This window comes from Xiphophorus couchianus, chromosome 5 (genome assembly GCF_001444195.1).
Source record: "Xiphophorus couchianus chromosome 5, X_couchianus-1.0, whole genome shotgun sequence".
In the NCBI taxonomy this organism is placed as follows: domain Eukaryota; kingdom Metazoa; phylum Chordata; class Actinopteri; order Cyprinodontiformes; family Poeciliidae; genus Xiphophorus; species Xiphophorus couchianus.
In genome coordinates, this window is record NC_040232.1 from 7,461,401 (window position 1) to 7,485,651 (window position 24,251).

The following is a 24,251-nucleotide window of genomic DNA, read 5'->3' on the forward strand; positions in this document are numbered from 1 at the left end:
AACTCACACTACATTGTAAAAACAAAGTCTTACCAAGTATTTTTTTTTTCTAGTTTCTAGTGCAAATATTTTAATTCACTTGAAATAAGACTAAACTAGCTTATAAGTAACTTTTCAGCAGGATGAAGGATCTGGTTTAAAGTCAATAATTTCTTAATATTAATGTAAAAGTTCTAGTTCCACTGCCAAATTAATTAATTTATCTTGGGGGAAAAAACTCATTTATAAATTAGAAAATCTTCCTGTTGAACTACTACTTTCCATGAAATTTAAGGACTTATTGACTTAAAACAAGCTTCTATATCTTGCTGATAAATTACTTGTAAGTTAGGTTTGTCTTATTTCAAGTGTACAAAGATATTTGCACTAGAAACTAGACTCAAAATACTTGGTAAAATATTGTGTTTTACAGTGTATAGTTCAATGTTAGGGTTGACAGTAACTGCTGCCAACTCAAATAGCAGAAAGCGTTTATTGTTTTTTCCTTTTGATTTCATAAATCAGGTGGGAAAACGAGAGCCTCAGCGGCACACTCTGCATCATCTTCCTCATCTTCCTCTGGGATGTTCTCAGGCTCCCATGTAAAGACGTCTGTAGTATTGTCTGTAAATGAGCCTGATGTGCTCCTGATGATGTCCCACGGACACAAAGCGTCACGCCGACCCAAAGCCAAGTTGGCTTTAGACTCGTCCGCCTGCTCCGTGTCCATGTCTCCTGGAGTCTCATCTTCGAGAGTCCTCCGGTTGTCTGTGACATCTGCGTCACTGATGGTAGACAAAACATTTTCTGCAACAGTTGTGGAAACTTTTATGTCATCTCCCTGTTCTTTGATACTGGATTGACAAACATCTTTGTCTTTAGTTTCTTCTGTCTCCCATGGGCAAACATCTGTCCGTGTGCTGTCTTGCTTTTTCAGCACTTTTGGGTCTTCTGTTTCCCATGGACACACGTTTTCTCTAATACTGTCCTGCTTTTTTAAGACATTAGATTCTTCGTTTTCCCACGGACAAACATCTTCTTTTATGCTATCTTGTCTTTTCGTAACTGTAGCGTCTTCTGTGTCCCATGGACAAACATCTGCCAAAGGATTGTCCTTGTTTTTGAGAATTTTTGGATCATCTGTCTCCCATGGACAGACGTCTGCCCTACCACTGTCTTGCTTTCTTAACACTTTTGATAGGCTTTGCAGCCCTTGAGACTCTGTTTTGGACACTTCCTTTTTTTCACAAGACTTGGTCTCCCATGGACAAACATTCACCCTGTTGCTATCTGTCCCTTCAGTTTTTTCAGATACATCAGGTCTGTCTTGATGGCCAGTTTCCCAGCGACACACATCTTTGTTCACAGTCATTTGCAAAGCAGAGTCTTTGTGTGAATGTTCTATGTCTCCCGCTTCCCATGGGCAAATATCTTCCATGGGTTTAGGTGGATCGGGAAAATCCCATGGACAGCTTTCAGCTGCTTTGGACAGTTGTGTACTTGAATTCAGGGCAGGGTATGTTGTGTTGTGTGCTTTGGTAACTTTTATAACTTCTGTGGATGAACTGGGATAGATGGCAGATTTCATGACTTCTTGTTGAAAAGGTACCATCAGCGTACCTTTGTTTCTTGCAGGGTTTAGGTTTTCATATGTACTTTCATCCTTGTCCTGAACCTCCCAGGGACAAACATTTGCATATTCACTGTCTTGTCTTATTGAAATTTGGGGAGTTTCTACATTCTCCCAGGGACAAACGTCTACTTTAAAAGCTTGAGTTTGTGGATCTTTGGATGTCGTAGATTGGGGAGTGACTGGAATATCTTGTGATTCCCAAGGAAATGCTTCAACCCTAGTCTTCTCCTGTCCACTCAAAGTCCCTTGGTCTTGTGATTCCCATGGACAAACATTTGAGCGCTCCATCACCTGGGATTCCTGCGAACAGATGTTTGCTTTGATGCTCTGCTGCTTCTTTGGTCCTTCTCCTGGTTGTGCAGAACTTTCTCCATCCCAAGGACAAACATCTGTGTAAGACGCATTGACAGTTGGCCTGATGCGATTGCTGCCTCTTCGACGAGTTGAAGGGGTTCTTGAGCTGCTTATGGTCTCCCAGGAACTTATGCTACTACGTTTGCTGCTCTGCCTTGATAGAAACACATGTTCGTGGCTGCCCTCTTTTTGAGGATCATCAGCATCAGCAGGGGAAATGGTTGATCTTACAATCACAATCCTTCGTGGGCTTCTATCAGAAGAATCTGTAGAAGACAGTCTGACGGCATTCTGCTTTACAAGGCTGGGCTTTCCATCTGTTGTTGACATACTAAATTTCTGCAGTGACTTCTTGTCCATGCTTGGACGCCTACTGGATGATCCAGACACTGTTGTTGTGGAGGCACTCTCCTGGCTTTTTTGGGAATCCTCCCTGTTTAAATGTATCTCCTTACTGAACTTGCTACTGTCAACAGATGACATAAAAGATTTCACAGAGAGCCACTTATTAGTGGTGCGGAAGGATAAGACTCGTTGATTCTTCGTCACCTGGGGTCTTGGTGTACCTGGTGCACTTGCAGACACAGTTACTGGGGTTTTAGGTGACACGGTGTCAGCTTGGGAGTTTTTGTCCATTGAAGGAGTCTTCTCAACAGGCGTCAGATGGTCCCAGGGACAAACAAGTGCTTGTGGGGAGGGTAACTCCTTTTCTTCACTGTCCTTTGGGCTTGCATATGTAACATGCTTTGTGTTCTTGTCCCCTGATTGTTCTGGTTCCACCTCCCAGGGACAGACCTCAGCCTTGTCAAATGATTCAGACTGGAGGGCACTCCGCGTCTGATCGCTAATGGAAAGGCTCTGCTTTGACTGTATTGCACTTCCACCAGATATCTTTGGGATGTTCTCTATGGAATGGGTGGTAGAGGAACTTAGGCTCCAGGATTTATGAAGCCTTGTGTGATCAGGATGCAGCAGATTGGTATCGATTGTCAAGTTCAGAGCACTGGCGGACTTGCACACCCCAATTGGAATATCCAGGGAGTCAGTCTCAGATCGCTGGGAGGATCTCTTCACAGAATTGGCCCTTAACGTAGAGTCACGGAATGAGGAGCCTCTCTCTCTCACATAATGATGATCATTTTGGGACTTGCATATAAACGATGAATGGGATTTTATTGAACTTCCGTAGCTGATACTTACAGAATCTGGCGCCATCCTAAACGAATCGGAGTGACTCCCACGTCTAACGCGGAAGGATCCATCCCTCTCTTCACGGCTGCACTGCCGACTTACGGTTTCTGGGAACTCAGCAATTTTTTTGATAAGCGATCTTCCCAGTGCACATCGAGAACTGCGCTTCTTTGAGAGATGAGGGTTGTTTGCTGTCATCTTCTTCACCTTGTGGACCTCTAACTGGGCATACAACTTCTTAAGCTCATCCTTATTCATGTGAAGAAAGCAGGAAATTGGTGTTGGGATTGAGCAGAAAGTTGAAATGACCGAGAGGAAAAGACAATGAAAGAAACAAGTCAGAGGAAAGTCTAAATGTCATTTTTATGTCAGGAGAAAACATTGGGGGCGTAATGAAGAAAAGGTAAATAAAGGTCATAAATTTGACTCAACATGCCTTCTACTAAATTATGTAAACAGTATCACATTTAGAGATCTTGGGATTTTCTCTACATTTGGTAAATTACAGTTAAACCAAATATTTACATGCACAGTATAAACAAAAAACCCCAACATATTTTGTCCTTTTAAGCTGTATGACTAACCTCTGCCATTTTCCTGACGAGAACCAGTGTTTCTGATTCAGATTTTGATTTCCATCTTGCAAATTTCCCCCTATTTCACATTACCTAACCCTTCAGTCTGAGATTATGTTCGCACAGAAGGCAAATTAGATCCAAATCCAATTTTGTTTGCCCATATGCAACTTTTTCCCATTACAACTCTTTTCCCCAAAGGATCTGGCTTGTGCCACTTCATAGGTCGTACTCAATCAGATCTGATAGATTTCAGAACGTTTGCAGTCAGAATGGTCATGATGCATTTTTCCCAACTTTTATGTCAATAATGCGAGACGTGCATCAAAATTCTGCACCAAAAGAAGCGAAATGCTGTATATCTGGGGGTAAACATTGGCTGCAGCTAGCGGTGCTTTCTTTTTTCTTAGTTCCTTTGTCTTGTTATAATCTTGTGGCAACACTGTCGGATCGCACTGCTCAACAACTTCTACGTTCTACTTTTGAGCATCTGGGTCAGAAACTGTTCACACATAAGTCTGAGTGTGGTAACATTTAATTAGTACAATGAACTATAATGTAAAAGAAAAAAAATCTGATGTTGGGAGAATCAAAATTGACTTTACAGTATCAAGACTTGCTGTGTGAACGTTTAGTCTCATCAGGGCTATGGGAAGTGTCTCCAAAAACAATTAATTCATTTCCAAACTGTTTTCTGGCTTATTCCTGTCTGAGGGGCCTTTCAGTCCATTTGATATGGCTGTACCTTCCCAGGCCGTTTATATTTGCATACAACTGTTTGAACAGATGGCACCTTCAGGCATTTGAAATAATTCTTCCTGATATCTTGCCTGATTTCCTTTGGCTGTAACAGATGTTTGAGGTGCTGGCTTCAAACACTGGCATAGGTTCATTATTCTAATGAATCTTATTTGAATTAGAAGGAGGTACTCTTATCTAACTCTAAATGAAGATAAGTTTAGTCTGATCTTAAAAAATGTCTTTTTGGGGTAAACATCTCATTTTAACTGCATGCTGTAGTTTTAAAGCCTCCCACAGGTGTGAGGGCACATGAGACTTTACCTGAAAGTCATCTGGGTCCATACTGCGCTCGCTCCAAGCAGAACAAAAGCTGTTGTTCAGGTACGAGGCAGAACGTCGCAGATCCATTTCATCTTCATACACTTCTGCTGCTATCTCCTCTCTTCTGGCCTTCGGCTCGTAAAAAAACTGCAGACGATACACAAGTACATGGAAGTGTAACATATAAGAAAAACTGGTGCTGTATAGAGATTAACAAATAAACTGAATGTTAGGTTTGTCCATATTAAAGAAGCAGTGGAAACCCAAATAGAATAACAAAATCTTTCAAAATGTGAGTTCTGTATAATACGTCCCCAACTGTATGTGGCTAAGTCAGAACAAAACTGTTTTTATTTGGTGACAAAACTACCACTAACTTCGATTTCTGACTATTAAATTCAGCGACTGTCAAAAAATGTAGGGATCACATTCAAAAAGGATTTAAAATTTAACATATCATCAAAGTAGTTCAGTCTGGGTTTTATCATCTACACCAGGGGTCCCCAAACTCGGTCCTCGAGGGCCGGCATCCTGCATGTTTTAGTTCTCTCCCTGGAACTAAAACATGCAGTATGACTAGGACCGAGTTTGGAGACCCCTGATCTACACCAACTATGATCACACTTTTAACTCACACTTCCAGACGGAGAAACAATCGGCTTCACGTCAATTTTAGGATAGGTTTTAAACTTTTGTTAATTGTTCCTAAAGCTCTTAACAGCCTTGCTCCCCATTATGTATCCTCGTTATTGAGCTTCTCTATTTGCACCAGCTCCTTTTGGTCAGTCAATATTTACTTATGGTTCTTACGGTTACAAAGTACTTATGTTGATTTGACAAAGCATTTTGGAATAAACTTTCACTAGATCTTTAATCTATAACCGAATTTGGCCTTTTTAAATAAAAGCTCAAAACGTTTTTTATTCAGGCAAGTTTTTAATACCTAAAAATGTGATGGAACTTCTGGTTTTATTTAACTTCTTTTATCTACCTTGTTTTTTACCATGTTTTATGTTAAAACAGAAAACATTTTAAATATTTTGTTCACCAATGTTGTTGATGTGTAAAGGGCTATATAAATAAATACTTGATTGGTTTTGTGAGGATTTGAGTTTTTCTGTGTGTTTATTTAGGTTTCTGTTGTCCTGGCTACCCCTTGATTGTTCCCAGCTGTGTCTCGTTTCCCTGATTACCCTCTGTGTATTTAATCCCACCTGTGTTCCTTGTCTAGTCCTCATCTAGTGCAGCGTCAAGTCTGTCATCTAGTCCGCAGTCTATGTGATTATTACCAGTTGCTACCAGTTTTGAGCTATTAGCCTTCTGCTCATCTGTGCTGCCTGGATTGTTGTACTGATTCATCATTAAATTCATCATTTCTCATCACTACCTGGGTCCACTGGATCTGCCTCACCACTCTACAACCACTATTCATGACGGGTTTAAGTATAAATGAATATTTATTATCTCGGAGCAAAATGTTTTAAGTTACATTGCAACTTTTGCTTCCCTAAGAAACTGCAAACCCATACATTTCATGTAAAAGTTAAATACCTTTGGAGCGAGGAGCAGCGTAAGTGTAACTGTGATGGTGACATGGGTGTGCATGAAGGAGAGCAGCAACATCCAGTCAGGATGCAGAGACTGAAAGGTGAACCTAATGGAAGATGGAAGCACATTATTAACGCTTGCTGAGCACAGTTTGTACTTCAGAGTACACATGAAATGCTGAAAGGGTTGCCTTACCGAAACAGGTGGAACATGGAGGAGAGCAGGAGCTCGTTGTGGATGGCGATGCCCATGTAGCGAGGCTCATGAAAGGCTGAGGGAACCGGCCTGATAGCGGTCCACAGGGAGCTGCCCCAGCACAGGAACAGGAGCTCAGCTGAAGTAAAAAATGGACCGAATTAGTGTTCGATTAGTAAATAATAAATATTTATTAGCTATCATTTAACAAACTCACACCTTCTGAGTGAGAAGGAACCATTTTCTTCCAGTGCAAACATTTAGAAAAAGGCAAAATTTTGTTGCGTTGCAAAAACACAACACTTTACCAAGTATTTTTATTTAGTTTCTAGTGCAAATATCTCTTGAAATAAGACAAAGCTAACTTGCAGGTAACTTTTCAGAAAGACATGGGAGCTTGTCTTAAGTCAATAATTCCTTAATATTGATGAGAAAGGACTGGTTATAAGCGGAATAATCTGCCATCGGAACAGTGGTTGAGTGTTTCAGCATCTTTGCAATTTTCTGGAAGTTTGTTCTAGATGTGTGGTACATAGAAGCTGAATGCTGCAGAATCCATACAGCAGCTTTAAGGTTTCATGTAACTTTAATATTTGTTGAATTATCATCATGTCTTGACAGTATACTATGATACAGATAATCTGTCTTCTCCCAGTGCGAACTAGAAACAACCAATGACAGCCTCATGAGCAGCGCCACATAATCTCGTGTGCCGTTGCTCATCCCTCTCTACTTTTACCTGCTAAGCTGCAGCTAACAGAGAATGACATGAATGCTAAGGCTAGTTAGCATAGCCACTGATGGAAGTGTACACCCTCTACACTCATGACTGTGTCTCAAACCACCTCAGCAACAAGATCATAAAGTTTGCAGATGACACGACTGTTGTTGGTCTCATCTCAGGCGGGAAGGGGGAGCTGGAGTACAGGGATGAGGTGAAGCGGCTGTCAGAGTGGTGCAAAGTCAATAACCTGCTCCTCAACACCTCCAAAACAAAGGAGCCGGTGATCGACTTCAGGAAGAACAAAACGGACATCCAGCCTCTCACCATCAGTGGGACCTGTGTGGAGAGGGTCCCAGTGTTCAGGTTTCTGGGCATGGAGTTGGAGGACAAGCTAACCTGGAGCACCAACACCAAGGAGCTGTTGAAGAAGGCACAGCAGAGACTGTACTTTCTGAGAATACTCAAGAAGAACCGTCTCCCCTCAGACCTGCTGCAGGCCTTCTATCACTGCTCCATGGAGAGTGTGCTCACGTACGGTCTGTGTGTCTGGTACGGCAGCAGCATATCTGTGAACAAGAAGGCGCTCCAGAAGGTTGTTAGGGCAGCAGAGAGAACCATAGGCTGCCCCCTCCCCACTATGGAACAGATTTACACTTCCAGGCTCCACAAGAAAGTTTTGGACATTTTAAATGACTCTTCACACCCTGGCCATGGTCTCTTCCAGCTGCTGCCATCAGGCAAGAGATACAAAGCAATAAAAACCAGGACAAATCGCCTAAAAAACAGTTTTTACCCGATGGCAATCATGGCACTAAATTCAAAGGCATAAGAACTTCTGCTCTTGACACCACTTTGTTAAAAAATGTAAATTCTGTTGCGACACCTCCAGGCGCTGCAATCATCTTCTGATGTCTATTTATTTCTCATTTTGTACTATTTATTTCTTTATCTTTGTATATTATGTATATACACATAACCTGCATCTTAACTCGAGTCGAGCAAATCTCAATCTTGTTGTAATCTGTTGATGACAATGACAATAAATCTTATCTTATCTAAGTGAATAAACTGTTTTCCTGTAATGTTATGTCACTTCTTTGCCATTAGCACATTTAGCAGCGCGTACATGAGAATGATTGACTGTCCTAAGTCCCGCCTCCTGGCCTATTTTCTAGATCTGCAGCAAACTGTTTTCTACTCTCTGCTGTTATTTGATCTCAATGGGATGCGGTGGAATGTTTTGTGAAAGCAAAAGGTGTTCCAACCGGGTAACTACAAGGTGTATCTCGCAAAAGATCCAATTTTTAGTAGGCTGCTTAGTTCGTATTCATTGCAGTTGAAATAAATAACTGATAAATAGTCTAATAGTATTTACCAATATCAATAATCATGTCTTCTGCCCACACTCACCCACAGCCATCATGTAGTCCCAGCGGTCCAGGTAGCACAGGGTGAATCCCTGGCCGTCTGACGTTGTAGCAGTAACAAAAACAGGGATGTTCCTGTCTCGGTTCTGGAGCACACCCACGGTCCACGCACACAGGAACCAGCTGACTGTCATCAGCATCACTCCCAGAATCCTCAGCAGGTGGAGGCTGGACATGTAGGGCATTCTCTGGGCCGTCCGAGAGAGGAACACCTTCAGCACCCTGGTCAGGGAGAGAGGCAGTCAGAGTTGCACTGCACAGCTTTAAGTTGAGATAAAGTCCAACCTGTCTATTATTATTATTATTATTATTATTTTTTACAGAAGAGGGAAAATAATGTGACCTTCATCAACAGGCATTTTGATAAAAGGGGCAGTATTTTGTGCTATTCATTTTATAGCACAATCGAGTAGCTATATTAGATTCAGTAGTTATAAAAATGCTAACTATAACTAAAAAGACAATTTCCTTTTTTTCCTAACAGATTGAAATTGGGCCTCTGTCTCTTTCTGTTCTTTGTGAAACTCCCTTCAGGAAGTCATCACCACCTGGTTCCTCTATTAACACTTTCACATAATTTTAACCAACGCTTCACTAACAAGGAGGTCGTAAATTCACGTAAAGCTAAAAAAAAAGTTAACTTTACATAACAGTGCTCCTTTAAATATGCGGATGATAGTGAGAAGCTGCGTTTTCATGAACCAAAAAAATTGCTCAAAATGAAATTAAGAAAATAAATTAGACAAAACAAAAAAAAATTTGACAAAAAGTTTTTGCGTTACAGTGAGGTGGTTTTTCAGCGTATCCAAACGCTTTTTTCACGTCACACCGGAGTCGAGCGGTCAACAGCCGGATGTTACTACTGGCAGAAGAAGACAGGGAGTGGATGGAGGATGATGGCTTGTTTCTGCTTTTTACGGACTGTGTGCAGCTAGCTCCTCCAGGGCTCTCACAGCATCGCACAGTTCATAAAAAGTTCTGTCATTCGAACGTGTGGAACCCAAAGCTCTTCTGTAAAATGGCCGACTACAGTTTTCCCAAAACGCCGCTTACGTAGCCGCAGCCAAATACAGAAGGTTTGTCTCCTCTGATGGCTGAGACGATTACTAACTAGCGCCATGACTGAATTATGAATATATGTCTCATGTAAATGTTTACATCCTACTAATGACTTATCGCATGAATAAGCTTATTTATGTGTGATTTTAATTTAATTTCTTAGTGATTTTAATTCAATCTCTTTGTGCTGCCTTTTGTAAGTTAAGATGGACCAACAAGGGTGAAAACCGCACTAGAACGCCCCCTGGTGGATATTTTGTTATGCTTTGGTGACGCTAAAAAAGAATATAGATCCAAGATGGTGGAACGCAACACCGAACAGTTCATGATTTAAGCTGATTATTATCCTAATACGTTGTGTTTCAGACAAGATTTGTTCGTAAGTATTGGTTAATTGTAAAAGCAATAATTGTCTCTTTGTTTTATGTAACTGGTGTAAATAATTGTACGCTGGAGTCATTTAGGAAAAAGTTTTTATTTTATTTTTAGCTAGCAGCAAGAATGGCTAATTTGCTATGTTCGTTGGCTAATACTCAGTCTTGTATGTTTCAGTTTACGATGGCCAAAGTGATGGCAGTGGTCAGAGGCCACTTCAATAAACAAGTAGAAAAGAAACAAGTTTGGTTATTGGAGCGTCGTTGTCTGGCTGTCTAGCTGCTGAAAACTGAAAATCTCAGGGCGAGGACAGCACACTCTTACTTCATGGAAACCCCAAAATTGTGATTCTTCTGTGACATTAGCAGAATCGCGACAAGGATTTGCGTTAGCAGTGGAAACCCAGCCAGTGCCTGTGGTTTATTGCAGAAGATTGGCCGGCTGCTAGCTAAATGTTGATATAACGTTTTTCTGACGTCATATAATTCCTTACCTGTACATTTTCAGTGTGATCGTGCCATAAACAACGGAGAAGCCAAGCATTCGGACCCAGCGCAGAAGAATACATCTGAACGTGCTCGGCTTGAAGTACAGAATGAAGACCTGCAGGGGGAGACAAACTCAACTCTGATACAAGTACTAATGTAGCATAAAGGTGTTGATCAAAAGTTAGCGAAGTACCTGAGGGAAATGGGTAGAAGTGGCTATTTACAATTTAACTTACTTACAGATGCTTGTATTTTAGCAAAGTAAGTCAAATGTTTCCACCAATGTAAATTATTTCTATTTATTTATTAGGTGAGTAGCGTAGTTACTTGTAATTTTTTTTCTGTTTTTACTTTTTATTGTCTGTATGAATTAAATACATAAATAATTACAGAATAGCAAAATCAGAAAAAACAAATATTTTTCCAAATCAATTTGTTTCAATATAACATTTATGAAAACTTCAATTTAATCACAGGTGTGTTTCTGTGTGAATGTTTGGTAAAAACATGTTTGTTCTTCATTCGGTGAAGTTACTAACAGTGGGAAAGTTTACTCATGTAAAAGTAGCAATACTTCATTATGAAGTTACTCAAGTAAAAGAAAAAGCACATAGTAGTAAAAGTATTCCTAAAAGTATTTTTATTTTTCAAAAATGTTACTCAAGGAAATGTAACTGAGTAAAAGTAACCAGTTACTACCCAACTATGTTTATTTTACAGTACAAGATACATAGCATCTTAGTGAAAAGGGAAGAAAGTACTGTGCATTAATGAATGAATATGACTGTGTTAATACTGACACTATCAGAACGTAAAGAAATTAAAATAACAAGTAATAATAGTGACAATAATAAATAAACCAATTAATTATCTGTAAGAGGCAAGTAAATGTAGACATGCAATGGAGGAATTTAAAAATGTTGTTCTAATAGAAAATATTTTATAATTTAACGGTAGATTATTAGAGAGAAACGGAGTACTCTTCTATCCCATAAAAACACTTTGTAGTGTAATTGTAGTTTGTATAATAATTTATTATACAAAATACAATTTGTATAATAAATAAGTTTAGTATTCCTGTACTGTGGCTCCTCTGTTTGTACCTCAAATGCTGCTCAGCTGTTAAATGCTGATCACTTGTTATTTTTAGAAATGACTGTAAGTAGTTCAGAAGGGCAGAGCGGCCAGCCCATTAACAAGTTGACACATTAAATCACTTCCTGTTAATGTGCCGCTCTGCACACACTGTCTCAGTCTGCAGGAACAATCCCTCATTAGCAGAGGCAGATAAACCAAAAGAGCATGGTAGATGTTACAAAATGAACATAAACACTGAGAAATAAGTTATGACTGGAGCTGAGAAACGCACACGTGTGTTTTGCATGAGGAACTTTACATCATATTTACCGGGAAGTAAAGGAGCAGAGAGCCGAACAGGATGGTTTCCAGCAGCAAGAGACTGGAGGCGCGGATCCTCTGAAGGCAAAGAGGTGAAGGAAGAGAGAAAACAAAATGTAAAGATGAAGCCCAGAGTACACTGCTAAAACACAAAGTCCCACTGAGTATTTTTGTTTCGTTTCTAGTGCAAATATTTTAATACACCTGAAATAAGACAAAACTAACTTCCGAGTAAGTTTTCAGCAAAATTAGGAGCTTGTCTCATGTAAATAATTCCTTATTATTAATTTTAAAAAGTACTAGTTAAACTTGTATAAAAAGACATTTTCCCATGTTGTAAGTGAAATAATCTAGTACTTTTTCCTCAATATTAAGGAATTATTGACTTAAAACAAGCTCTTATATTTTACTGAAAAGTTGCTTAAAGGTTAGTTTTGTCTTATTTTTGTGGACAAAGATATTTACTCAGGAAACTGGACAAAATACTTGGTGAGATTTTGTATTTTGGGAGTGTATTTTAGTTTTAATCTTACAACCTACTTCACTAGCTGCTACATATTCTCATACATTTCAAAATGTTTTATTTTACTGTAATTTGCTAACCTTGTCCTGCACGTTTTTAGTCATGCTATTCTGATATACAGAGTAAATGTCCAGTAATCCATAAACACTTTGTGAAAAATATGAACTTTGAAAGATTAAACAAAAACATGATGGCATTATTCACTGCAAAAATACAAAATCTCACCAAGTATTTCTGTCTAGGTTCTAGTATTAATGTCTTAGTACACTTGAAATAAGACAAAATTAACTTACAAGTAATTTTTCAGCAAGATATAGGAGCTCGTTTTAAGTAAATAATTCCTTGATATTGATGAAAAAGTACTAATTATAATCTGCCAGTGAAACAAATTCATATAATTTGCCCTGATTCACCAAGACATGTGACTCACCCGGTTTTGACGGTGCTGATAGGACACCAGCATGCTGACAAAGACGAGGAACATGAAGACTCCCTGGAGGGCCAGCACCCCGGCCCTGAGGAGCTTGTCCTCCTGCACCCAGCAGGGGGTGCTGTCCTGACAGCTCTTACAGCCGGGCCAGCATGGGAGACAGATGGGCATGTTCGGGTAACACGCATCGCTGCTTTCGCTGCCATTTATAGGGTCTCCATCTGCAAAACAAATGTATGCATCTGCACCACCTACGCGAAGCCATGTGCAACCTGCAGCTCTCTCATGCAGTGGTGAAAGAAATCATATCTGTAAAGCTTTTTCTCTACCTGTTCTGAAAATTATCAAAAGTGTCACAGAAATAGATGCACACACACGTTATTTCAATCATGTTGCTTAAAACCTAATTTTTATTTTCTTTCTTTACATTTTTCAAATGATATATAGTTTTTCTTGTCTTCGCTTTAAAGCTGCAGTATGTAACTTCTATTTAATAAAATGTTTTTGATACTGGTTAAAAATGTCACCATGTTGTGACAGTTTAATATGAGACAGATTATCTATGAAAATATCGACCTCCACAATCACCTCCCTGAGCCACTATTGCTGTCTGAAGAAATGCACTGCTACCGACAGAAAACAACCAATCAGAGGCAGGAGGCGGGTCTTAGTGCTGCCAATCAATGCTGTTCAGTGTGCTAATAGTGGAGAAGCAACTTATTGTTACAGAAAAAACATTTATCTGCTGTCATTGGTGGTCATGCTAACTAGTCTAGCATTCACGACAGACTCAACTGTCAAGAAGAAGCTGCACTCCATGGTGATGAACAGTGCTAAGGCCCGCCTCCTGGCTCTGATTGATTGTTTCCAGTTAGCACTGGGAGCACTGAGAAAAGGCAGAGGAACTCGATTTTTTTCATACTAAACTGTCCCGACATGGTGACTGTAGCAACAAGTGGGCTATGAGCAGAGTCGCTCCCATAGCAACTGACTGACAACAGCTCCACTAGTGAATCAAGATTCAACACCAAGAAGAAACAAACATTTCTCACAGAAAGAACAGAACATACAGTCCATTACTGTATTGTGTTTTTAGGGTTGATATTTATTTCGCAACTATGTATACAGCAGTGTTAGATTAGCTAATTTAAACACCTTTTAACGTAAACTGACCCAGAACTCACCAAATCCCACAGCACATCTTCATGCTAAGACTGTCATAGTCAAACTACCATAAGTGACCTCCCTCCCTCTCTCTTGCTATTTTTTAATGAAAACTTTTTAACCAGTCTTGTTGTTGTAGTCTTGATAATTAATAGCAATGCACTCCATCCATTTTTCTTTTACATATCAGGCGCATAATTTAGGTTTACAGCGTTATTTTGACAACTTGACAGCTAAACCCAATGATAGTTATCGTTTGCAAACTGTTTTTTCTTCAGTGTGTGACATCCCGGTGCAATGTGTCTAGAGGCCAATGGCTGTAAAAATGTGATGTGTGTGTCTCATTATGTAATTATACCAAGAGAAAACAGAATGTCATGTAACTAACTTGAAGTTCCTTGAAACTTTCTTTTGTGACCCTGATGATTGCTGATCAGTCCAGAGTGAACCCTGCCTAATCACAAACAAAAATCTTCGTCCATTTTTAATATTCGTAATTTTTTCTATGCAAAAATAACAAACAACATTAGTGTGTGCAGCAGTAAAGGCTGTAGCTTCTCTGATATTCATCTTGAAATTGGTTGATGGTTTCCTGGTTGACTTACCTGAATCCTCAAGAGAGATTTCCGGGTTGTAGTATCCTTCTTTGCAACGGCAGCAGTACTGACCGATTCGAAATCCCCGGCCTGGAACCGGCACACACTGAAAGAGAGACGCTGCTTTCACTCTTTAAGTTCATTTACTTACCAATCAGGTTGTCTGATTTTGTTATTCTGTGTGAGTTTGTGGTAATCTTAAGAAGATAAAGAAAAGATTGTCATATTTTGTTTGTGAGATAGAGTCCATCTGATCCAATGGACTTGACTATGTCACTGATCTATTTATTGATCCAGATACAAAGATCCTGCATTGATATATTTTTCTTCTTACCTGCTTTCAACCTGTTTTCGTGTCCTTTTCAATAAGAAAATATGACGCTATTTGTAATTAATTATGTAACTTTACAAATAATCTGTCTCATTTTAACTGTCCCAAGATGCCATAAAAAATTATACTTGTAAACGTTACATACTGCAGCTCTAAATCTGTAGTTTAGTTTGGATTTCTCTTCAATATGATATTAACTTGTCATAACTTGATGGATTTTGGAAGGCAGAGTTTCAGAATATACAACATCTATGAAGTCAGATTATGGGGGAGTGAGATTAATGACACTGGAGCTTGAATTGATCGTTTACTGAACTCCAACTGAAAACAACAGTGGCACCAAAAACCATGTATTTTTTTAAAATCAAAACATCCTGTAGCCAAGTTGTGAGTGGAGCCCCCTGGTGGTCCGCCACAAGATTATTGATAATTAATCAAACATTTAATCTAAACCAAGCGTCCCCAGCTAATTTTAATTATGTAAAGATAATAAATGACCTGGAATGTCTTTAAATATGAACAAATAACTATCTCTGTATTCAATAAGTACTTCTTAAATTTAAATAATACAACGTGAACATCTTTTCAAGTTGATGTAAATTGGCAGAATTCAGATAAAAACAGCTTTGATTTGATTGCTAAAATAATATTTAAAACACTCAACTGCTTTCTCAAAGGTTTTCTAGACTCTTGAGTACCACTTAAAAAGCTATCGCGGGCAGGATTTGGCCCTCGGACCTAGAGTTTTACACGTGATCTACACAGAAGCAAAGACAATGGAGTACCTCAGGTTAAAAATAAAGAGGATGTGAGACAGCAGCACATTTATTCTGCACAGAGAACCTAACAGGAACTGACTGAATGAAGGTTAAACTCAGGGTCACGTTACTCAGTCTCATTTTACTTCTCTCTTATGCTAGCATCAATTTAGCCAGTCAGGATACAGACACTAATACACACTCACACACACACTTGCTTAGATGCTGTGTGTGTTAATCTAAGCTAAAAGCTAAATGGACACATAATGCCTCAACTGAGAGTATTATCTTTTTTTAGAGAAATCCTGTTCTCCAGCCTAGACAAACACACACAAACACACACCGACTGCAGGGATATTCAAACTCACAGCCTCTTTATTGAATGCTCAAAGACCTAATGGCACCAGTTGACCATTAATGTAGCATGGATTATACGCAGCAGTCATCTTGATTCTCTCCATGCCCACATCTACATTCAAATCTATTCCTCTGGCATGTTTAAGTAGAAATAACCAAAGCTTTACAACTTCATGTCTGCTCAAAAGCCATTTTATTGTTTACTACAGTGTTTGTAGTAGTAGCATTAGCTCTGACCTCCAAAGTCTTTGGCTTGATTTTATTGTATATACAGTTAAACCCGGATGTATTACATACACTGTATAAATATACAGTATAAGTATTTCTTCCTCTCTGTCTTACATTAAAGCAGACCAAACCTCTCCTGTTATGGGTCAGTTAATATCATCAGTATCAGTTTCTATTAGCTAAATGTCACAGTAAGAGTGACATAAACTTTTAGTGTTTTTTATAACATTACTGCAGATGTGAAGTTCGGTATATTTATTTTTCAAATTAGTTTTGTTTCGTAAACAAATTATTTTCTCTTGATGTTAAGTTGTGCTGCTCTTGCTGGATGGAGGTTACCATAGAAACCAGTAACGACTGGCTCCTCCCCCTTTTTCGGAAACTGTGTTTTTTTACCAGTGCTATATTTTAACATATACTTTAGACAAATTTAGTTATATACAGGGTTTCATGTGTAACTTTGCCATGTTTTGTATATGTTTTTAACCATTATCCATTTCAGCTGTGTTTAGTTCTACAACTGTTAACTGTCATGTCAACTATTCATTGGGAATCATTGCTCTGTAGTTTATTTATGTTTATTTTACTTTATGTATAGTAAATTATACATTATTACAGAAGATGTTGGCGTGATGTTAACCACCATCTTGATTTTTTCTCCTTAGATTAGAATAATTAGAAAGCTTGAGTCTGTCCTTTGTGACGTCATCCTACTGGACCTGAGACAGAGATTATTACACATACACTAATAAGATTACTATGCCTTTAGCGATTTTTTTGTATCTTAAATGCAAAATCTTTATATATATTGTACAGTTTTAGTTTCATTGCTGCTCTAAATATGTTGTTTTTTCAGTAAATTGTATTTTTTGAGAGTATTTACTCCAGTTACTGATTGACTGATTACTAAATTATTTGATTATTATTTCAATAACTGATTCATCACGATTAATTTGATCAATCATTTCCTCCCTTGTTTCCAGATGCCTGATGGTGCCACATTCATTTGTTTATATAATTATATGCAAGTATAAGCAACATGGCAAAGTCCAGCTCTGTGTTCCAGAGATTAATGTGTCAGAAAATGCATTTAGGTAGTGAAACCAGTCCTGTACCAACATGGGCTGAAAGGCTGCTCAGCAAAGAAGAAACAAATACTCCAATGGAAACATAAAAAGCCAAATTAGATATATTAATGCAGACAGGGACCAATGCCTTGATTGTCCTGTGGTTTGATGAAACTACAGCTGAAATGTGAGGCCACAGTCAATGTCTCAAGACCTGCCAGAAAGTTTAAACTTGGGCACAAATGGACCTTATAAATGGAAAATGACCCTAATTGTATCACCAACGTATTATAAAGTGACTTAAAATCCTCAAAAGTCCCAACAAAATAATAAAGTATGTGTGAGCAAAGTGGCCTTCAAACCTAACTCAGTTACAGCAGTTCAGTGAGAAGGAAAGGGCAAAAATTACAGAAAACTATTTTGAGAAGCTTGTTGGAAAGGTACGCAAACATTTGACCCAAATCATACAATTTAAAGATGACCTCCTTGAAGAGGTTAGGATAGAGGTCTATGGGTTATCCAAAACATGTTTATTAGATTTTTTTTGTACAAAATCATTCTTTGATATGGAGATTTCAGTCTGCTCAGTTCTGCCTATTTTGAGCAGTTTCCAGGCGTCTGTCACTTTAAATAAGCTGCTGCTGGCCACGCCCCCAACTCAACGTTTACACTCTCACGTGAAAATGGTTGCAAACAGATGTGCAATTATACAACCCTACAGCTTTGAAAAGCAGAAGTGGAGCCTCCTGCACAACCAACAAGAATGCATCAAGTGGTTTAAGGTTAGGGGCTAGATAATTCAAACATTGATGGATTGTGTCAGATATCAAGATGATACTGCTTTAGGAATAAAAAATGTTTTTTCTGGGTTTCCTTTCTGTATATCCAGAAAAGAATGGCATATAATGGGATGTTTCTTCATATTTTATGTTATTCCTCTATAAATATCAAGGCTTCACCTAAACCTTCAAAGTTAGGTGATGTTCTCAAATTATAAACCACATTTTGGCATTGAAAAAAAGCATTGAGATAAAGAACAGGACAGTCCATATCCTGTCCAGTCAGTAATGTAGAAGTCTCAAAGACTAAATCAGGACGGGAAACTGGTGCCATGAAGTGTCAGAAGATTTTTCAAATGCTCTTCCCTTGGGCTTAGACCTCTATGAAAGAGGAAGTGTGTCAGTGTGCTAGATTATGGCTATAATCCATCAGATCATCCTGCTGCCTGCCACCAACCCCATCCACTTTTAAATAGATGTCAACCTATCAGAGAGAAGGAAGCTGATGCAGGGCTGGTTGGGCCAACAGCCAACAGATGCTAATTTTGTACCTAATTTTGCAAGCTTTACAGTAAGTACTAGAGTAAATGTCACTGATATTCATGTTAATATTACATAGAGATGGGTAGTGTACTCAAAAATTGTGGTCGAGTGATAGTTTTACTGTATTTATATTATTGATAAGTTAGGAAGAAGGGGAGAGCTAGTTCTTGTGGCTTGTTTATTGTTGTCATAGCAACTGCCTGCCAAGATTTCAGTCAGTTACAAAGGTCACGCAGGTGTGACGTCACATGACAACTACGTTTTAACCAGAGGAACTGGGCAAAATTTGGATCCTGCTAGATAGCAGAAAGCTTTGCGTGCCAAGGTCAGTGAGGGTAGGACGGCGTATTAGGGTCATTGTAGATCGAAAAAGAGGAGTAGATTTCTGCCAAAAAAATTCAGACATTTTTGAGAAAAAGCAAATGTCTGAATTTTTGAGTTTGAAAGTTGAACATTTGCTTGAAAAAACTCAGGTTTTTAGCTTAATCCAGGAATTTTTCTAGGAAAAGACTTCTGAGTTTCAAAAATCGAAATATTTTGACTTTTGAGACTAAGAAAAATTTCAAAACTCAAAGATTTTGGTAGGGGTTTTTTGGGGCAAATTTTGACTTTATAAGCCCAGAATTTATTTTTTTTTCTGGAAAATTTTTGGAATTAATTAAATGAGTTTTTTGGTGGAAATTTACTCCTCTGTTTTCTAGCTCTAATAGACTACCATAGTGAGATAAACCTTACTGGACAAAGTGTCAATATATGGCACTTGAAAAATTATAACCTATAAGATATTGCATTCAAGTTGACCTTCATCATTCCAATACTGCCACACTGATATTACAATGATGATTGCTATTCAAAATACTACGCTTCATTAACATTTAATTTTATCATAACTTCTTAACATAGATATTAAACAAGCCACCCAACACAAGCTCAGCTGGATGGGCTAATTCTTAATCAACTAAAAAAAAGAAAGTACTAAATCATTGTCTGTCTTGCTGGGGTAATTTCTCCTTTGTTTACCTCCATGCTGGTGCGATTGCACTGGTGAGTATCAGCGAACCAGCTGTCACCTGTTGCACACTGATCCAAGTCGATGTCCTGAATGTTCACATCCACACGTACAACACCTCTGAAACACAAAACATGGCCAACAATATGATTAAAGATAACAATGCAGCTTTAATCATCAATTCTTAACTGCTTTTATGATTCAACCATGCCAATTAATCCTTTCTCCAGAAAGTAAAATCTCATTCTCCAAGAAAATAAAAATAGAAAATAATGAGAAATGTAAATATTTATTCTTATTTCTTAGTTTGTTGCTTGTCCTGAACTATTTTTTTTTAGCTTTTTTTAGGCAAACTATCCGGTTTTACTGTCAGAATAGCAAGCAAAAACAGTTTGCTTGCTAATTTTGTAAAGGGCGGGATGTAAAATCTGGCAGCAATAACCTGTTTAAATGTTCACACTCTGAAACTAACTGATTGTTGAAGCACATTTTGATTAAGCTACTTTAGTACTTTAGTACTTGATTCTTTTTAGCTTTGTTGTCAGGTACAATTTAGAAGAAGACAACAGGAAATGGTTGGAGGATGATCGTTTGTTTATGGTTGTTGTTTTTTTTTTATTTGGACAATGTGCAGCTGACTCCACCAGAGCTCTCACAGATTTGCACAGTTTATAAAACATTGTGTGTCATTCGAACGTGTTGAATCCATTGCTCTTCAGTAAAATCATAGACTACAATTTCCCCAAACTGCCTGATTTTAATTTAATTTCTTATTTAATGGAAACTCCGCATTTGCAAAATTGTGTTTTTTTGGCATATAGAATATAAACAAAGATTTGCGCACATTTGTAATGGAAACACCTTTACAGTTGCTACAGATTTGACAGCTGCACATCCATGATGGGAATCTTCACCACATCCCAGTGATCAGCAACAATACTTAGGTAGGGTGTGGTGTTTACATTGGTATTGAGCGACTGCAAGAGTGCCAAGAAAATAACCCCCCGCACCATTACGTCACCACAGCCAGTCTGGACTGTTGATACAAACAGGATGGATCCATGATTTCATGTTGTTTACACCAAACTCTGATCCTACCATCTGAATGATGCAGCTGAAATGGAAACTCATTGAATAAGGAAACATTTTTCCACAATGTCATCATTCCATCTTGGTTAACCTGTGTGGATGCACTCATAGTTTCCTGTTTTTATCTGATAGCATTAGAACCAGGAGTGGTCTTCTGCTGTTGTTCTTCTTCAAGGTTTAATGTGTACAATCTGAGAAGGTATTTTGCATACCTTAGTTGTAACGAGTGGCTGTTTGACATGTTATCTTAAGTCAGTTTGTTCTCCTATTGCCTTTTACACCAACAAATTCACACAACTGCTGGTCACTTCATATTTTCTCAATTTAAGACGAGTCAAAGTCACTTACATCCCCTTTCTTCTTTAAACTGTCTTCACCAAAAGTGTCTTAATCAGAGGTGGACAGAGTACCCAAAAATTGCACTAAAGTAAGAGTAGCAAAAAAAGTACTTGGTAAAAGTACAGAGTAACTGATCAAATTATCAATCATTTAATATTTAAAAATTACATAATCAGACGGACCAAAAATATAAAGTTAAGTGGAAATTTTGGTATTTTAAGAACCAAAGTGATAAGAATTCATATAAATGACAAAAATTAACAAAACAAGGCACAAAAAAAATCCAAATCACTTTCTGTCAATGCAAAACTTATGAAACTTTATCAAAAATTGCAGGTGTTCCTGTGTCTGGTGGGTTTCTGATTAAAACATGTTTGGTTTTCATTCAGTGAGTAGAGAATCCAGAAATTTTACTAAAGTAAGAATAGAAAAACTTCATGATAAATTTACTCAATTAAAAGTAAAATGTACAGTCTAGTAAAAATACTGCTATTAGTAATTTTTTTCAAAAAAGCTACTCAAGTAAATGTAATTGAGTAAATGTAACTACCAACTCTGGCCTCTATCTATTGAGTTGCTACCTTATGATTGGATGAGTTGCTAATTGTATTAAGCAATTGATCAGATGTATCTGATTAAATGGTCACATCAAAACTTTTTGAAGCAGTTTATCAGAGTCTCATTTTTAAATCACAAAAATCAGGCCTTTCACCAGGGATTTGTTCGCTTTTGAGGTTAGCCCTCATAATGCTGAGAGTGAGGAGATACTAACCTGAACTCTGGTGTCAGGTCTGGCTTCAGTCCGTAGAAGGAGGTAGACAGGGTGAGAATCCACCCAGGCTCAAAATACCCGTCCTTACAGTCCAGAAACGGGGCACTGGCATACTGTACCCCGGTTCGGTTGGTCACGTAGCTGTCACCCTGTCCCCACTTTGGCGTATCTAATGTGGTGAGGTCATTGAGGAGAACCCGCTTGGACAGGGACGCTGTTGGTTGGCCGGACTCTGGGAACTTCAGTTTTCTAAACCAGCTGTCATCGGGGGCAGGAGATGGAGGGTGGAGACTCTCCCAGGCCTTGGATACGTCCTGAAGGAGGATGGCCTGCTGTTTTCCAGTTGGGTTGCGAGTCGCGCAAAGAACCAGCTGTGGCACCGGGACAGAGGGGTCAGCGTCAAAGGTGAGCAAAGCCCGTTGAATAAGCAAGTCTCCCTCCAAAAGAGAGCGGACCAGGGCGTGGTACCACTCCATATCCTCATCTACTGTACTCTCCCGAAGGTCACTGGCCTGGAACACCATGTTGAGAAAGTTGGCGGTGTTAGCCAGCGCATCCTGAGCTGGTTGGAGTGGGGCGTAGAAGTTACTCGGCAGAGATCCAGTCTGCGCTTTGGTGCTGTACGCCCGCGAACAACGAGCCATATTCAAAGTGGAGGGGTCTCCGGTATACAAAAAGGTCTCTGCTGGTGACCAGTCATCCTCCACCTCGGTGGGTGCCTCTGATGGTGTCTGACCAAACTCAGGAAGCTCTGTGGGGGATTCCTCAGAACTTCTTGTGGTGTTTGTGAAAAAATCTGAGCTGTTGGCCATCTCCCCGGACAATACTGCTGGTAATTTTGGAGTCACTTGTGATCTTAGGACGGGTGCAAGCAAAAGAAAAAGCCAGATATTCATTCTGACTCAGTCTATCAGGGTGAAAAGGAACAAAGACGGCGTCAACAACTGGAAATCTGTGATCTTTTTGAAAGATCTTTTAGGAAAAATGCCTCGTTTCACAGGTCTCTTGGAGGATTTTGCTGCACAGTTTGTAACACTCTTGCCAACATTTAGCGTAAACAACTACATGTGTGTGAAGTAAAGTCCCACAAGTTTTCACTCATCTCTTCTTTAAAGGACTTTTAAGCAAGCAGTGTTCTGTAGTTGGTGACAGATGAAGAGAAGAACTGCCATATTTCTTCACAATCCACCAGGTTTCTCCAACTTTTCTTGTTCCATAGTTGTTGACAAGAAACAAATGCAGTCTGCTCTTAAATATAACAATAAAAATGAAAATGGCTCCCAAAATTCAAAGCAACATGTTGATCCGAAGAGATGAAACGTGAGCAAATTTCCGTTATTTTCCTCGACTCCTCTCGCTCTAGAGCTTCCAGCTCAACTGACAGAAACTTGAAAAGCTCGTTCACCCCCTCCCCGACTCGCTCCTCTGCCTCTCGCTCACCCCTCCTCCATATTGATGGGGCTGCTTACCAGTGCTGAAAGGTGATGAGAGTGGTCCATCTGTTGAGTGTGTGTGGCTTCGGAGAGAGGAGAGGATGATTCGGTCTGTCAGAGATGAGTGTTGGGCTAAGCTGTGCTGCATTTGGGCATCCATCAAAAATCACCCTGCAGGACGGATGGATGGATGGATTAACCCCTCCTACAGGAGAGTGGATGGGCTTTTTACTGCTTTCTGTCTCTCTTCTAAAGCAGATCAAATGTGGAGTGTTTAGAATTTTTATGAATGCAATTGTAGAAACAAAACAGGCATCTTGGTAGGTAACTGCAACTAACTGTCATGACAGTTGCCATGGAGTTGCTATGACAACAATAAACAAGAAGAAATGCACCAATGAGAAAAACAACCAAAGAACAAGGAGGAGGGTCTTAGTGCTGTCAATCCAATTCATGTGCTTGCTGCAAAATGTGCTAATGGCAGAGAAACAACTTACAGTTACAGAAAAATTGTTGTTACAGGCTATGCTAGCTGCAGCGTAGCACAGAGCAGGGGGATAGAGGGAATGAGAGGCCTCCCACAAGATTGTGATTGACAGCACTAAGACCTGCCTCCTGCGTCTGACTGGTTGTTTCTAGCTAGCACTGGGAGAAGGCAGAGGATTATCTGTCTCATACTGTCACAACACGGTGACTGTTCCAACAAATATGTAAAAAAAATTTTTTAATAAAAGTCACAAAAGAATGAAACAAAAAAACGGGACAATATTTGATTGTTTAATATATGATGAGGGCCTTAGAGTCACTTGTGGCTACAGAGCTGCA

The 24,251-nt window shown here is 39.1% G+C and overlaps 1 protein-coding gene across 1 annotated transcript; it reads right to left on the reverse strand.

The window, feature by feature from the left end:
- Window positions 1-216: 216 nt before the first annotated feature.
- gpr179 (G protein-coupled receptor 179) lies at window positions 217-23,629 on the reverse strand. Its single transcript, XM_028017385.1, has 11 exons — window positions 21,994-23,629; window positions 19,805-19,913; window positions 14,731-14,827; window positions 12,962-13,182; window positions 12,018-12,086; window positions 10,616-10,725; window positions 8,672-8,910; window positions 6,538-6,676; window positions 6,346-6,448; window positions 4,795-4,941; window positions 217-3,406 (listed from the first exon to the last, which is right to left on the reverse strand). The coding sequence occupies exons 1-11, from the start codon at window positions 22,887-22,889 to the stop codon at window positions 494-496; spliced, it is 5,043 nt and encodes a 1,680-aa protein (XP_027873186.1). The 5' UTR covers window positions 22,890-23,629; the 3' UTR covers window positions 217-493.
- Between the last annotated feature and the right edge of the window lie 622 nt (window positions 23,630-24,251).

What these genes read in the sequence shown, in the direction of transcription:
- gpr179 (XM_028017385.1), bottom strand. Translation starts at nt 22,889, where the DNA reads ATGAATATCTGGCTTTTTCTTTTGCTTGCACCCGTCCTAAGATCACAA. An exon ending in GGACTACATGATGGCTGTGG is followed by an intron (nt 6,677 to 8,671) that starts GTGAGTGTGGGC and finishes TTTTTACTTCAG; the next exon opens with CTGAGCTCCTGTTCCTGTGC. An exon ending in CGCTGCTCCTCGCTCCAAAG is followed by an intron (nt 4,942 to 6,345) that starts GTATTTAACTTT and finishes TATCGTCTGCAG; the next exon opens with TTTTTTTACGAGCCGAAGGC.